At 41.6% G+C, this 14536-nt stretch overlaps 1 protein-coding gene across 1 annotated transcript in view; it reads right to left on the bottom strand.

Annotated features, from left to right (window-relative positions):
- SNX29 (sorting nexin 29) overlaps window positions 1–14536 on the bottom strand; it is a gene marked incomplete at its 5' end in the record, with an annotated part of 446683 nt that overhangs the window by 377288 nt on the left and 54859 nt on the right. The window contains 2 exons of the mRNA XM_025206427.1: window positions 12002–12130; window positions 12824–12887. Of these exons, the coding sequence (XP_025062212.1) occupies window positions 12002–12130; window positions 12824–12887 (193 nt within the window). The remainder of the gene's footprint in view (window positions 1–12001; window positions 12131–12823; window positions 12888–14536) is intronic.

Below are 14536 nucleotides of genomic sequence, written 5' to 3'. Positions count from 1 at the left end.
CAGAATGCCTGGCAGGCATCTGCATCCCCCCTGCTTAACCACACATCTCCTATTCCCCCCAGCCCTTTGCAGGCTGGAACTCTGCCACCCTGAGAGCTCTTTGCAAAAGTGGAAAATCTGCGTGTTTCTCCATTAAAATTAAAATTCATGGTTTTTTTGGTTCAAAGGGAAAATCCATGGGTTTTTTCCATTTTTCCGCAGGAAACGGAAAACCTGGAACCCTGCTGAAAAGATATAAAGCTAAGTGTCATCGGCATACTAAATGCACTATAGCCAATTATCTCTTACCCAGCCCACCTAGCACTCCTCTCAGATACAAACTGAAGAAAAGATGACAATATTGCCCCTGCAGCAGAACAGATGCCCAGGGTAGGGGAAATGTGGGGGACAAACAAGAATGCACACACATATTCAAATGATCTGAGAAAATTCTACTGGGTTTGTTTTCTTGGTAGAAAAACCTACCCAGAAATCCCTGAAAAGACACTCAGATCCTAAGCCCTGTGGCAGAAGGCCACCTCTGTTTCTCCCCCAAAACTCTGCTCTGTGACAATTTGGTTAGGATGGGCCCAGCAGAGGACACACACCTTACCCTATCTCTTTAGGTAACCTGTGCTGGATACATTCCTGAGGGAGGGGGGGAAATCTGCTCCCTCTGCCTACGTGACTGGCATCACATACCTGGGTGAGGGGCTTGGGCTCCCTGGGGTGCTAGAAACTGCCAGTCTGCCCAGCTACTAGCGATGCATTTCAAATTGGTTGGCTGACAGCCAACAGGTGCTGGCCTCAATTGGGCCAGGTAAATGAGGTCATAAGGGCTATAGAAGTTAACGATTGCCAAGGAGGAGGGGGCAACAGCCATGAAGAAGACTCAGAGAGAGAGACAGAGACAGAGAGAAGAGCTGCACCATCTGAAACTTGCTCTCTCTCAAAACTCATGATCAAGGAACTGCCTGCCTCCAGAGGGAATCTCCCCCTGCCTCTGGATGATACTTGTGAGTAAGCTGCCTGAGATCTAACTAGATATATAGCTCGCAGTAACTCAGATGCATGATCAAAGGCTACCCAGCCGTGCCAGTTTGCTCTATGGGATTTCTCTGATATTGGTCTACCCTTTACCCTATTCCAACCCTACCCCTTGTAACCAATAAAGTTCTCCTTTGTACCTAGCATGGGAGACTTATTGGGTGTGGGTCTAGATTATGCCTTGGGGTCCCCTTGCTTCAGCTGACTAAGGGAGACCACTACTTGTGCTTCCGACTGGGGGAAGCACCCCCCCAAGTGCTTCAAGGGAGTCAAGTACCCTCGAAAGCTACTAGGCCTGTGTTACCCAGGGGACGCAGAGCCAGAATCAAGCCCAGCCCTGGGTGATGGCAGTTTTTACCCCAGGCTAGCGAGTGTGCTCCAGGAAGGGGGTCGGCCAGACATGAGGTGCACCCAGGGAGGCAATCAGAGCCTGGAAGGTGGTCGGGCGCAGTGAGGTGGGTGGCTCAACGCAGGAGCACCCCCTACTGGCCCACCACAAGCCCTGAGGAACAGAAAGGGTTCAGTACTGCTGCTGCTTATCCAGGAGGCCCCTGTGTACACATCTCAGCATGCTCTGGAGGCTCCCTCATTGTCTCCTCATTGGAGACAGAGGGCAGCCATGCAAAGGCCCAAAGCTGCCTGTCTGGCTGACCCAGACTGTTCAGGGTCAGCCTAGGTCTCCCTGCAGCACAGCCCAATGTGAAGATTGTGAAGGAGGTGTGTTCCGAGTCTAGCTCACGTGACAGACTGACTCTCAGGGGAAGGGAGGGAGGAAACGGAAGGTAGGAGGTAGAAACTAGGAGCAAAGCAGTCTGGATGTCAGAGGACTGTGCTGCAGGTTATCTGAGAAGTGAAAATGTACAGACATTCACTCTTCCAAGAGAAATTCCAAGTAGAAACTGAATGTATGTGGCCAAAATCAATTGTATACACTCCTGCTAGTGTCCACAAGCAAGCCAACAAAATCTCATGGTTAACAGTATCAAAGGCTGCTGACAGATTTAAAAGAGCATGGGTCCTTTATTTGCATCCATTACCAGAAAGACATTATTAACTCAAGTAACCAGTGCAGGTGTTTACCCTCTCTCCAGGCCTATAACCATGTTAACCAAGGTTAAAGAAAACCAAAGGATCAAAAGAGTGTTATTACTGTCTTGTCTAACCTCCGTGATCTTCTCCAATGGGGATAGAAGACAGAGCAAGAGTTAACCAGATTATCAAGATCAACAGTTGTCTTGAATATATTACTTATATCAGGGGCAGGCAAGATATGGCCGAATTCAGCCCGCCAGGCAATTTCATCCAGCCTGTGGGCACCCAATTAATCGTACTCTGCTCAGCCCAGGGGGGGAGCCCCATGCAATGGAACTGGAGGCCCTCCCAGCTGCCATGTACAACTTCCAGGACCGTGCCAGAAGTGGCAGGGGACCCCACATGGAGGAGCCAGGTGGGCTCAGCCCCACTCCCTGCTTCCCAGCAGAGTCCTGGGAGCTACATATGGTGGCAGGGAGTGGGGTGAGGCTGCTGGCTCCATCACACAGGGCTCCCTCTCACAGCATGCTGCTATGGCCAAGAGCTGCACATGAGCCTAAGGGAGCCACACATGATGGAGGCAGGCTGGTCTGGCCTGGCCTTGTTTCTTGCCTCCAGATGCAGCTCCCAGAATTGGCCAGAGGTGCATGCCACTAGGGGCTATACCTGTGCAGGCCATAAGCGACCCAAGGACCTGCTACCTGCTGCTGCTGGCAGTGGGGACTTTGCAGCATGAGGGGGTCATCTGCAGGGAGAAATTGGGGGGACATGTGGGAGGCCTATACTCCCTCACACCCAAACCCTCCTTCACATACCCTCCAGAAATCCCACACACTCACAACCATATCCTGCTCACACCCCCTCCACACCCTGCTCACACCTATACCTCTCACACCACCACACCTCCCTATAAACCACCCCCCCCCACACACACACACACACTCCTCCAGGTACACACCCCCAGCCACACCCCATGCACAATATACAAGAGTAACACTGTTTTTTAACTATTATGTAGTCACCTCTATATACACTATACAAACACACATAAATCAGGACAAAAATATTTTTTGAAATAAAATTAATGATTTTTAGTATAAAATTTGGTTTATTTCTGGTTCCAAGATTGCAATGCCTCCCTCCCAAAAGGATTACTTCCAGGAGCAAGGGGAGGGACTTCCGGTGGCAAAAGTCAGGGGTTAGGGGTGGGACTTCTGGTCCCAAGAGGGCAACCAAGGGGTGGGGCATCTTTCAAGGAGCAGGGCTACCCTTGTAACTGTCCACAGCTGAGCAAAACTCATTAAGCAGCCCTTCATCCAAAATAATTGCCCACCCCTGACTTACATAATAGCTTCTTTAAGACCTAATTGAACCCTGTCCAGCAAAGGCTGAACTTCTCAATTAACAGCAGCCCCAGCACTTCATTAACCAGAAAAGATAAGACACTAAACCACAGGTTATAACACAAAGCTTCCCCAACACTTTTATCAAGTATGAGCAATGCTGGCTGCGACATAAGCAAAAAAGAGACGTTGTTTTTCCTCTCAAGTTGCCATTCTGTTTCCAGACAGTCCAAATGTCTGAATATCTGACATTCAGTCCAAATACGAGTAATTTTTTTCTGCAAAGTAACATGAAAGAAGCACAGCAATGGAGTGGAGACTGAAGATCAACTAAGTTGCAATTCACTCAGTGCAGTTCAGAAGTGCAAGACTTGATAAATGTTATTTTTAAAGCAATGGCTTTGGCACAACCATTATATAATATCGTAAAAGCTCTGCGTGCTTTTACACGCAGCATCAGAATCAGAGATCTGGCCATCTGCACTCTCATTGCATTTGAGTGTCACCCGTAAACAAGGGTGATGTACAAGGAGAAAGGTAGCAGAAATACTGTTCAGGTGTCATTGTATCAACAGTGGGAAGCAAAAGATTGTCAGCAGTTTGGTAGGACATAACAACAGACTGGTCTGTCAGAAGAAAATCATTAACATATGGGTTACATCACTCTTCAAAGACAAAACATCAAAAGAGATAAGATCACAAGGCAGCCAGAGCAGATCCAGGGGCATTCAATGACACAGTAGCACTCCCCTTTGATTCCTGGTCCCCCCATAATTTAAAAACAACTGCTTGGCAGTAGCAGCAGCATTTCTATTCAGGCAGCAGCAAGGGAGTCACTTGACTTCATGGCTCATTGTAATCTACCCGATTCCTTCTAAACTCTTCATTCCACAGGTGTTAATGACCGCCCCTCCTTTTTAATGGTTTTGATATTCTGCTAATTAAGCAATCCTTTCTGGTGGAATTCTGCTGTCTACTAGCTGCTCTTTTTAATGTTGCCCTGCAAACTGTTTCTCATTTTAGATAAAAACATCAACTCAGGTGAACATCAACTCAGGTATGGAAATAATGTTCAGTGAAACAGCGGGTGCATTGTCAAGATGCTCAAGAAGGCTTGGTTTTTATGAATCTAAAACAGATGTACATTTAATTCTAATGACAACAGGACTAAAGAAACATTATCTTTTGATTATTTTTGCCTAGTCTGTTGTGTTTTTATACATAATACATGTACATAGCACATTAACGCACATTCCAATAAAGTTATGTTTGTGTTTGCTTCGACTGCAAATTGAATAACATAGTCCTAGGCCCCTAGCATATTAGTAAAGCTTCTGGGTTCTTTTTATCTGGAGAAAAATGTATGTTGCATTAAACCTGATGATGCACCACACACCACCCTCTTCAAAATCCTAGATCCATTCATGTAAGAAGGTAATAGTCATAATATCCCACCCTCTCAGTCCCTCCAAAGACCCGAATACCATTTCCAAAGCATTCCCATCTTTCTGAGTAGAGCCTCCTATCACCTCTAAACTATACAAACAAGAAAGCTATAGTCTGGCATAATGTAACACAAGTTTAGTACTTGGGAAAAGATTGTTCAGTCTGTTTTGCTGAGGAAGCGTTAGTCACATTGACTTTGATTTAAAATAGAATCAACGTAGAGGACAAACTCATTTATATCTTGTGCCAGCAGATACTTGGTAGACTATACTTGGCTCAAAAGACAGTCCAGGGCAGGCAGAAGTAATCCTTTGCTTAAACCTCCTGTTATTTTTCTATCAAATGCTTAGATAGATTCCTTGTTATATAGTAGCTGACAGCTGACCTATTTGCTTAAACATTGAGTGATGATGTAGTGTCTTCTCAAAATGCTGAAAGATGCTATAGTAGTGGAAAAATAAAACAATTTTTGATATAGATGAAGTTTTGATTGTAGATATAAATCATCAGCTTTAGATCTCTAGTAGCTTTACTTCTGTGCACCACAGGTGTACTGACAGTTTCCCACATCTAATTTCAAAATTAAGCCTTAACAGTGAGATAAGTGCAACAAGTTACCAAAAGACTGATTTGTAAATGAAATCTGATCAACTTGGGTATAGGAAATGCTAGGGAAAATTAAATGTTTTACTTTACAAATTATACTTTAACTGCATGTTTGTTTTCATTGCTTCATTTTTTAAATACCTGAGAAAAGATGAGCAAGAAAAAAATCAAAGATATGGATACACAAAGTGTTACTTTTTATTATTACGCCTTAAACTCTCTATATTTCTTAACTAAAGCCAAACTCCTATCTAAATAATGATCTGGAAGCTTAAGAATTCTACAGTGGGTACCTTTACAAAGGTTACCTTGTTTACAAATCATATCCATATTAGTTGTTTCTGCTAGTTTCTGGAGATGCACCAACAAAACTGTCAACAAACAGACATGAGCTAGACAAGCTGCTAAGTTTGCTTGTGAAGTTTAAATGAGCCTAACAATTTTCTTTCTAAGTTACTATTCCTCAGGGTATGCTGGGGTGCTTTAAATGGGATAAACTGCAGAAAATCATTCCATACAAAAAACTGAAGATATGTCCACTAAGATCTGGTATCTACATATCTAAAGATAAGTTATATGACTACCACTGCATGATGCGATAGGGTGAATGAGTAAGATGCAATCTAGGCTAGGCTACCATTAACTTACATGCCAGATTCCTTCCAGCTTTATTGTAATAAATAAAGTATTTCCCTAACATACAGAGTCTGAGAAGACAGAGTGCACTGCAAGCAAACAAAAATCTTACTTTCAAAACTATAAGTAGAAACAAAGAAAATCACTGGTTCATAAAAAACGTGTATCATCATAATTCATATATAGGGACCTAACAAATTAGAGATTCTGCAAATTTCATAGAAACCATAAATTTGGGAGGGCTCCAAGAAAAATGGTAGTTGCCACAAAAAACAGTGGGCTTAGTGCAAAAAAAAAAAAACAACTTACTAGCTAGGGGAGAAGCCCTGCAGTCCTGGAGCATGGCGGAGGGTGAAGGGAGGAGAGGGAAAATGGCAGCAAGAGAGGCAGGGCAAGGCTGCTCACAGCAGGGCAGGGCTGCTATCTGCAGCCTCCATGCCTCCTGCTGCAAGGACCCCACCATGCCCTCCCCTCTATCCTGTCCCCTACCACCTGCCCCCTGTGCTCCAGGATTGCAGGACTTCTCTGCTTGCCAGTAAGTTATTTTTCTTTCTTCTTTTTTTTCTTGCACTGACCTCACCAAAATCACAGAACTTGCTGCTTAAGGATGACCCAAAACCACGGCTTAATTAACCTGATTAAATTCAAGACAATCCTCTGATAATTAGATTCTATACCTGAAAAATTGTAACAAATTTATACATTTTCTCTATGTAGAATCTAATTATTGGCGGTTCATTTTATATTCAGGGTCATCGTAGGTTTGAGTTAATATGGTATATAATCACTTACAGTTTCCATTCCACCAAAATAAGCTCCCTTTCATTTCTCATATAAAAACACCCAAAATACATGCATCCAATTTTTCAAAATTAAATTCTGATACTGACCTTAGAATTTCATTTAATTTAGGCTGCGGGCAGATGTGAAACGAAAAAAAATGCACTCTACCAAAAGGGGCAGCAAGTTAGTTCGACACAGCTCCACAGCAGCTGTATAAATTGCATGCTTCAGCAGGGCTTTTTGGTGTTTTTATCTAATAGCTGATTCAATCAGCTATTAGATAAAAGTGCCAAAAAAGCCCCACTAAAGAGTCCAATTTATACAGACATTGGGCAAGCCAGGTCAAACTAACATAATGCCTCTTCTGGGCATGCACTGGGCTCAGCACTGGGGCATGCCAAGTTTAAAGTAAAGTGCTGGGTTTGGGGGGGGTTTACATCTGTAAGCAGCCTTATTTTTAGGTGGTAACATATACTCATGAATACACACTTATTTCACAGGGAATAGAGGCAACTTTGTGCCTCTGAATGATTTTAAAAAACCAGGCATAACCTCTAAAGGTTATGTTATTCATACTATCATTGTGTCCATGTTACCAGTTCGTTTTTCAATGATTTTTGTAAAAGTCCGCACTTTGTACTGTTAGGGGAGTTTTAAAATAATCAACACAAAATATGTACTGTGATATGCTGCTGTTCCTTTATATAAAACTTTTAGTCAACAAGCTGAAAGTTAGTTTACCATACTGAATATTTGTTCTTACTCGTATTCCATAGCCACAAAAGAAAAGGTCATTGTTTTTCTGCTATCAAATTCTTGAGAGGTATAAGGATTGCTATGCTTTCCTGATGATGCACAGAATCACAAACCAGGGAGAGAATGGACCTTAGAAAGTCCAATAGTCCCACCTCCTGTTTGTCTAACCTGCTTTTAAATATTTCAAGGGTGGAGATTTCACAACCTCTAGCTAATCTCTTTCAATGCTCAATTACCCATATAGTGAGAAAGTTCTTCCTAAAATGTCTCTTACTTTATTTAATACTGTTGTTTTTGTTCTGTTTACTGTCCATCTCCATCCTCTAAAAAACAGCCCTTCAAGTATCTGAAGACTGTTATCAAATCCGTCCTCAGTCTTCTCTTCTCCAGACAAAATAATCCCATGTCTTTCAAATTTCCCTCACATTCACATTTCCTAAATTTCTCATCATTTTTGTCCCTTATACTGGACTCTTTCCAATTTATCCATATGCTTCTTGAAAAGCAGCACCCAAAACTGGACACAGTACTCCAGATAAGGTCCTAACACACCTGAACAGAGTAGAAGAATCACTTCCCTTGACTTGCAATCAATGCTCCTACTAATACACCTCAATATTCAAGGGGTTGGCAAACTTATGGCCCATTTTATATGGACCATGGAGCTAGAGGACTCCGTGCACATGGCAGCCAAGTGATGAGGAAAAACAGCAGCAGCAGCACTGCAGGGGTGAGCAGCAACTGCTGTGGTGGCATATGGCTGGGTTGGAGGTGGCCCACACTCAAAACTAAGCTCTTTTAAAGTGGTACCCCCACTGCAAAAACATTGCCTACCCCTACAATACTCTATTGGGTTTTTTTGTAAAAAGCACAGTTGCACACTGTTGGCTCATACTCAGCTTATAACTCACTATAAAAATCACCCAGTCTTTTTCCTAAGGATTGCAGCCTAGCTAGTCATTCCCCAGCTTATATTTGTGCATGCAACTGTTGTTCTAAGGGCAGGACTCTGCATTTGACTTTACTGAAAGTAATTAGATTAATTTTGGATCATTTCACCAGTTTATCAATCATACTAAATCCTAATCCTGCTTTCCAGCCTGCCCGCAAGTCTACCCATCTTGGTGTGATCTGGATTTTTTTTTAAGTGTGCATTCAACCTCAAGATCAAAACTATTAATAGAGATATTAAACAAGTTCAGACCCAGGACAGACTCCTGGAGACTCCCACTTGATATCCTGCTCCCCCCGCCCCATCTATTGATTAGACATTATGGCATAATGGGAAATAGTATGAAATGCACATCCCAACTAATCTGTAACGTGAGACAGTCATGCCTGCACTGACCTATACTGTGTACAAAAAATGTAAAACAAAACAGAAAATGTGTAACATACTTTATAACTAAACCTGAAATGATTTCTGTCAAAAATATATTGGCACTGACCAATTTATGTTGTTTTCATGCATAAACCATATGCCTGTCTTAACCTGCACTGTCTAAAGTTAGTCCTATACCCTAGCCACATAACCCAAATCTTCTGTGATATAAGTGTGTAAAAACATATATGCTGGTATCCTAGGCACATGCATTTAACAAGGCTCAGCTGCGGAATATTTTATTTTCCAGTTTTTTGCCCACACTAACACAAGCCTGGGACAATTTCTTTTGCATCATAGTTAAGTACGGTATCTGTCCTGAGGCTTCATAACCGTTGCAACTATCTACACGTATGGTGGAATTTTTTGCTGCCTTATCAGATGCCTAGAACTGCTACTCTACTTTTATCTATATACTACAATTTAATAGCAGTGCACCAATAAAGATTTTTTTGTGCCGATACCAATGGCCAATTATTAATGACCCATATCAGCCACTACCAATCCAATTGCCAATATTTAGCCTGGCAGCTTGAAGAGCCCAGCTGATAAGTCTATTAAGGGAAGGGGCAGAGGGGAGGGAAGAGGCATGGGGGGGGCGCAGATCAAGGCCCCCCATGGTGAGGGATGGAGCGGGGCTGGGACTTGGCATGGGGCAGAACCACAAGCAGTTCATCCAGGGGGAGGGGCAGCTCCCGCTACTGCATGCACTGTGGGGGAGCCATGTGGGCCATGTGCCCCCCAGATTTGTGCGTAGGGCGAGGGTAGGCTGCCACTGTGGACTGGGGCCAGGGGCAACGCCAGACTCTTCCCAGGAGAGAGGCTGGGCTGGGTCTGCACTCGGGGTGGGTGGCAGAGGCGCTGGGGGGGGCCTACAGGGTGGGCTACAGCCACCCCAGAATTCACCATAGCCCTCCTCCCAGCACTGCCACTGCCACCTGCACCAAGTACAGCTCCAGCCCAGCTCTCGCACTGTCAGGAAGAGCCGGGCGCTGCCCCCAGTCCCAACCCACAAATGGCAGCCCACCTTTGCCCCGCTCACAGATTGGGGGGCACATGCCTCCAAGGCTCCCCTGGGAGTGTGCATAGCCACTCCCCCTCCCCCAAATGAGCCGCTCACAGCGCTGCCCTGTGCCCTACCCTGGCTGGGCAGTGCCTGCACCAGCCCCAGCCCCTCTTTCACCACATGGGCCTCAATCTTCCCCCTGCTTCCCTTCCCCCCGCAACAGACTTACCAACCAAACACTTTTCTCCAAGCTACCGGGCTGGCCACAAGCATGCTATGGCTGCATATGCATGTGGCATTTATCAGTGACATTATCAGCCACAGCAAAAAAAAAAAGCTGATTTCCAATAATGTCAATTTTCCGTTTCTTAGTACCGATACAATATAGACCAATGTATCAGTGCACCTCTACAATTTAATTGGTTTATGATTTGGGGATCCCAAACCAAGAAATAGTAATTCATTTGGTCATCCTTTTTCTGCCTAAATTTCTAGTCAGATGCATCTTTCTCCTGCATTTCTCTCCTGTGCTAAAAAGCCCCAGCTGCCCCTGGGAAATACGGAACTGGACACTGCCAAAGAACTGGTTAAAAAAACCTGAAGAGAACTTGTACTTGTGATAGAAGTCAGCTAAAACAGGACACCAAGCACCACAATTAGGCAGGATTCAAGAGAGCAGTCGGCCAACTGATAGAATTTTCAAAATTATTTTTAATGCTTATTAGTTATTTTTAACCCGTGGCTAAATTTATGGCACTTCAGTAGCTAAGCCTCACTGAAAGTCAAGATGATTTACACTCCTAAGGCATATAAACATTTGTACTCATTGAAATTAAGTTTCAAACATACACGTTGAAGTTTTATAATTTTTCCCTCCATGGGGCAGGAAGATACCAGAATCAAATTGTCCAATACAAGACTCTCAAATCATAACCAAGATTATTCATGTGTTGAACTGGTTTTATGCTTCAGTCTAAATACATCAGCGTATGCATGCCAGGAAGAGAATTTTAGTCAGGACAGTCCTTGAAACATGAGTCACCAAACAATTCAATTCAAGCATAATTGGTTGAGATGGCAACACATCTGCTTCATGAGGTAATTCTGAAAGCTGATCTTATATGGATTACATAAGCAAGTAAGCAAGACAGAAAATTTGTAACAATATACCATAACTAGATTTAAAACAATTTCTGCAAAAGTATACCAGCAATTTACCAAATTATTCCATTTTCACACACAACATACAAAAGCCTATGTATTTAGTCCTTCCAAGAACCCAAAGTTATAACTTACCAGGCAACAAGTTATGGAAAAGAGGAGTGAAATGGCTAAGGCTACTATGAAGAAAGAAAAAAAGCTTTTTCCATGCTTGTTAATGCTCATCCTTAAGAGTTGCTACTTACATATTTGCATATCTTTAACTTCAGAAAGAAGTCATCCGGGAAAGTCTTGTTTTGGCAAAACCAATAGCTTTACAAGGGACAAGTATATAAAACAGGACACCTGCCTAGCAGCCAGATGAATACCAAAAAAAACTCTGTCAGCCCACAGACTGGCAGCCATACTGCCATCACATCCAAGAGGAATTTTCTCCTCCAATAAATATGAAAAATACAATATCCCAAACCAAAAGGAGTGCAAACATATGGTTACACAGAATGTTATAATAAATTAACAATTACTACATTTCTCACACCCATCATACAATTTAAACAGAGAATGATTAAAAGTGATACATGTGCCTGCCATAGAGTAATTATAGAATGCATATAATCACCTGTTCCAAAGTACTGGTTTATTCCTCTCTATCTTTAGCATTTAGCTTTTTCGGTATGCAATTTACTCATTTAAGTCTTTTCTTTATTAAATATACTTTTACAAGGCTTCACCTTGAACTTCAGCCTCAAGCTTGAAGTTTTTAAAATACAATGCAGAGTGTATCTGCATCTCATACTTGTTTTCCAATATGTTCTTACTCCCTACCTTGTCAATGCCTGGATCTTTGCTGCATGTCGCTCTTCCTGCTCTGCTACTTTCTTTCTCAAGTTGTCTATTTCTTGCCTGAGTGCTGCTGAATGCTCCATCTCTCCATCAAGCAGGTTTCGCAGAGATCTGAAAAAAGGGAGTACCATCTGTTAAGACATTGTAAAAGCTACCAGTCCAACAGATGAAACATGAACAAATATAAGTAGGTTGTCTAAAAGTATGTCATTCATTTTACCCCCAAATCTCATTATTCAAATCTAATAAATGCACTTAGTCTAATCTTATTGTACCTATTCAAATTTATTACATGCATTTTATAAAAAGCTACGAAAAGATACAGAAAAGGACCAAGAGTAGTAGATGAAATAATTATGACATTATTTTTTATTTCAACTCTAGGCCCAAAATATCATAGATGCCCCAGTGTTTGGTACCATATTCACAAAGGGAGACATGTTCTCTACAGAAAAGATCTGTTTTCCCTAACATAATCAAACAATTGAAGAAATGTTTTCTGAGATACAAGAGTATATAAGCAGTATCATTTACTAGCTGGAGCAGGAGATGTGGGCCCAGAACTGTAGGCTTCCATTGTGTGAACCTTGCCTTTGGAAAAGAACTCTCAGATCAGCATTACAAGCATTTTAATCCAAATGAAAAAGTTTGCCTGTGAGCATTCCTCTTCAGCAGAAACACTACAGCATCATACTTGTTAAGTTGCATGAAAAGAAATACAGGGTGACAGTCTTGCACCCAGAACTTGTTATTATAGGAGTTGAAGCGAAAAAAGAATGGGTATATGCTTCAGGGAAAAGGTACCTGTTCTGTTCTTCCAGTTCATCCTTTCTGTTCATCATGGCCACAATAGCTTGCCGAAGTTCATCTAAGAGAGAAGAAAACTATCATGTTTCTTTCTATCATTTCAGATAAAAAGAGTCGTATGCATGTTGGCAACAATTAAAAAAATGTGTCTGTGCTCAAGTCAACTCTTAAGAATATATTTAAGTCCTATTCATTTTAGTACTTTAAAAAAAGTGGCATATTTGACACCTACAGTATTCAACAGTGTAAACTCATTCAGGATTGTGAAATAGTTTGAATATGATTTTAATACAAACTTTAACAAGTTCATTCTAGGTTACAGAAGTTACTCTTTCCTCTGACAACTTTATCATGTATGGTGTCTTACAATACAGTCCGTTCTTTCAATATGATCTGAGCTAGAAGTGACACACACAGACAAGCCCGCTCACAGATTACCATCCTTACTTCACATGAGATGTACCTGACAAATCAGCTCTTTCCACCTAGTTTCAGAGGTAGATTTTGGGACAATTAGCGTTGCCAAAAGTACACATAAATCAATTACCCCTCACTTTCTTGAAGGTCAAATACAGAAAACTATTTAATTAGTACACCGAAAGTAACTTTTAAAAGCTTGTATATTTGTTCCATAACTCATTCCACTGCCTCAGGGAAGATACTGAGAAGTCTGCATTTTACTAAATGAAAATTCTGTCAAACTCAGGGGAAAGGGAAATAACAATCAGTAAACTCAATCACATCAGTTGTACACATCAAGGGTAGAATTTACTTTACTTCTCAGAATTACTAAACAATAGCCATACATTTTTTCAGCATCCTAACAGAAATGAAAAATGCTAGATTTGAAGACTCATCACATCATTGCTCTAGATATTCTGTACTGCAGAGAAGAAAAAGACTGATTAAGTAGAAACCTAAAATAGCATTTAATTAAGTGTAGTCTGATGCTTTAAATATAAATTCGTAAAAATTAAAACTCATAATTAGAAAAGCCAGTTCTCTACTGAAGTCGGTTACCAATAAAGGTGGAAGACTCAAGGGAGTTAAAAATGTTCACACAAGGAATCTGAAAATGTTTACCCAAGTCCTTTACGTACTTCTATGAGTGGTTTCCTGACATGACAGACATTTCAGTGAAAATATACTCAAATCTGGAAAGTGAAAACAGCTGCTGGGAATTCAGTGCTAGATTCAGTCATGAGAAAAATCACAACAGATGTCTCAACTCATTAAAAGATGGGTCAGGGCAGAAAACAGAAATATTCTGAAGGAGTTAAAGAAAAGGAATGTAACTGCCCAAAAAACCCAATATAATGAATTACAGTCTAATTTTATTACCTCCATGGGAACCAACCATTTTTTGGTAGGAAAAGACAAGCTAGTACTAAAATGAAACTTAACATGTTAAAGAAAAGCTGAAGAGAAAAGAACACAGATAACATGAATTGGCTTTAATAAAAAGGGACAAAGTCTGATTCCCTTATTCATATTGGTAAATACTGCATACTCAATCAGCCATCATGCAGCTATAAAAATATAGCGACTTCTATAATATTATTCATCAAGTAAGATACAACTCTACATGATCACGGATATCAGAACTTGCTCCTTTATCTTTAAGCATAAAATAACCTCCATTTTGTTCTTTAAGGCAGTCTTCTAAACCTAAATTGTAAAACACAACTCTAAAAGACAAAATCAGAAGTA

The sequence above is a fragment of the Alligator sinensis genome, unplaced genomic scaffold (genome assembly GCF_000455745.1).
Source record: "Alligator sinensis unplaced genomic scaffold, ASM45574v1 scaffold927_1, whole genome shotgun sequence".
NCBI lineage: Eukaryota > Metazoa > Chordata > Crocodylia > Alligatoridae > Alligator > Alligator sinensis.
The sequence above is the reverse complement of the archived record's forward strand: the minus strand, read 5'-3'. Positions and strand labels throughout refer to the sequence as shown.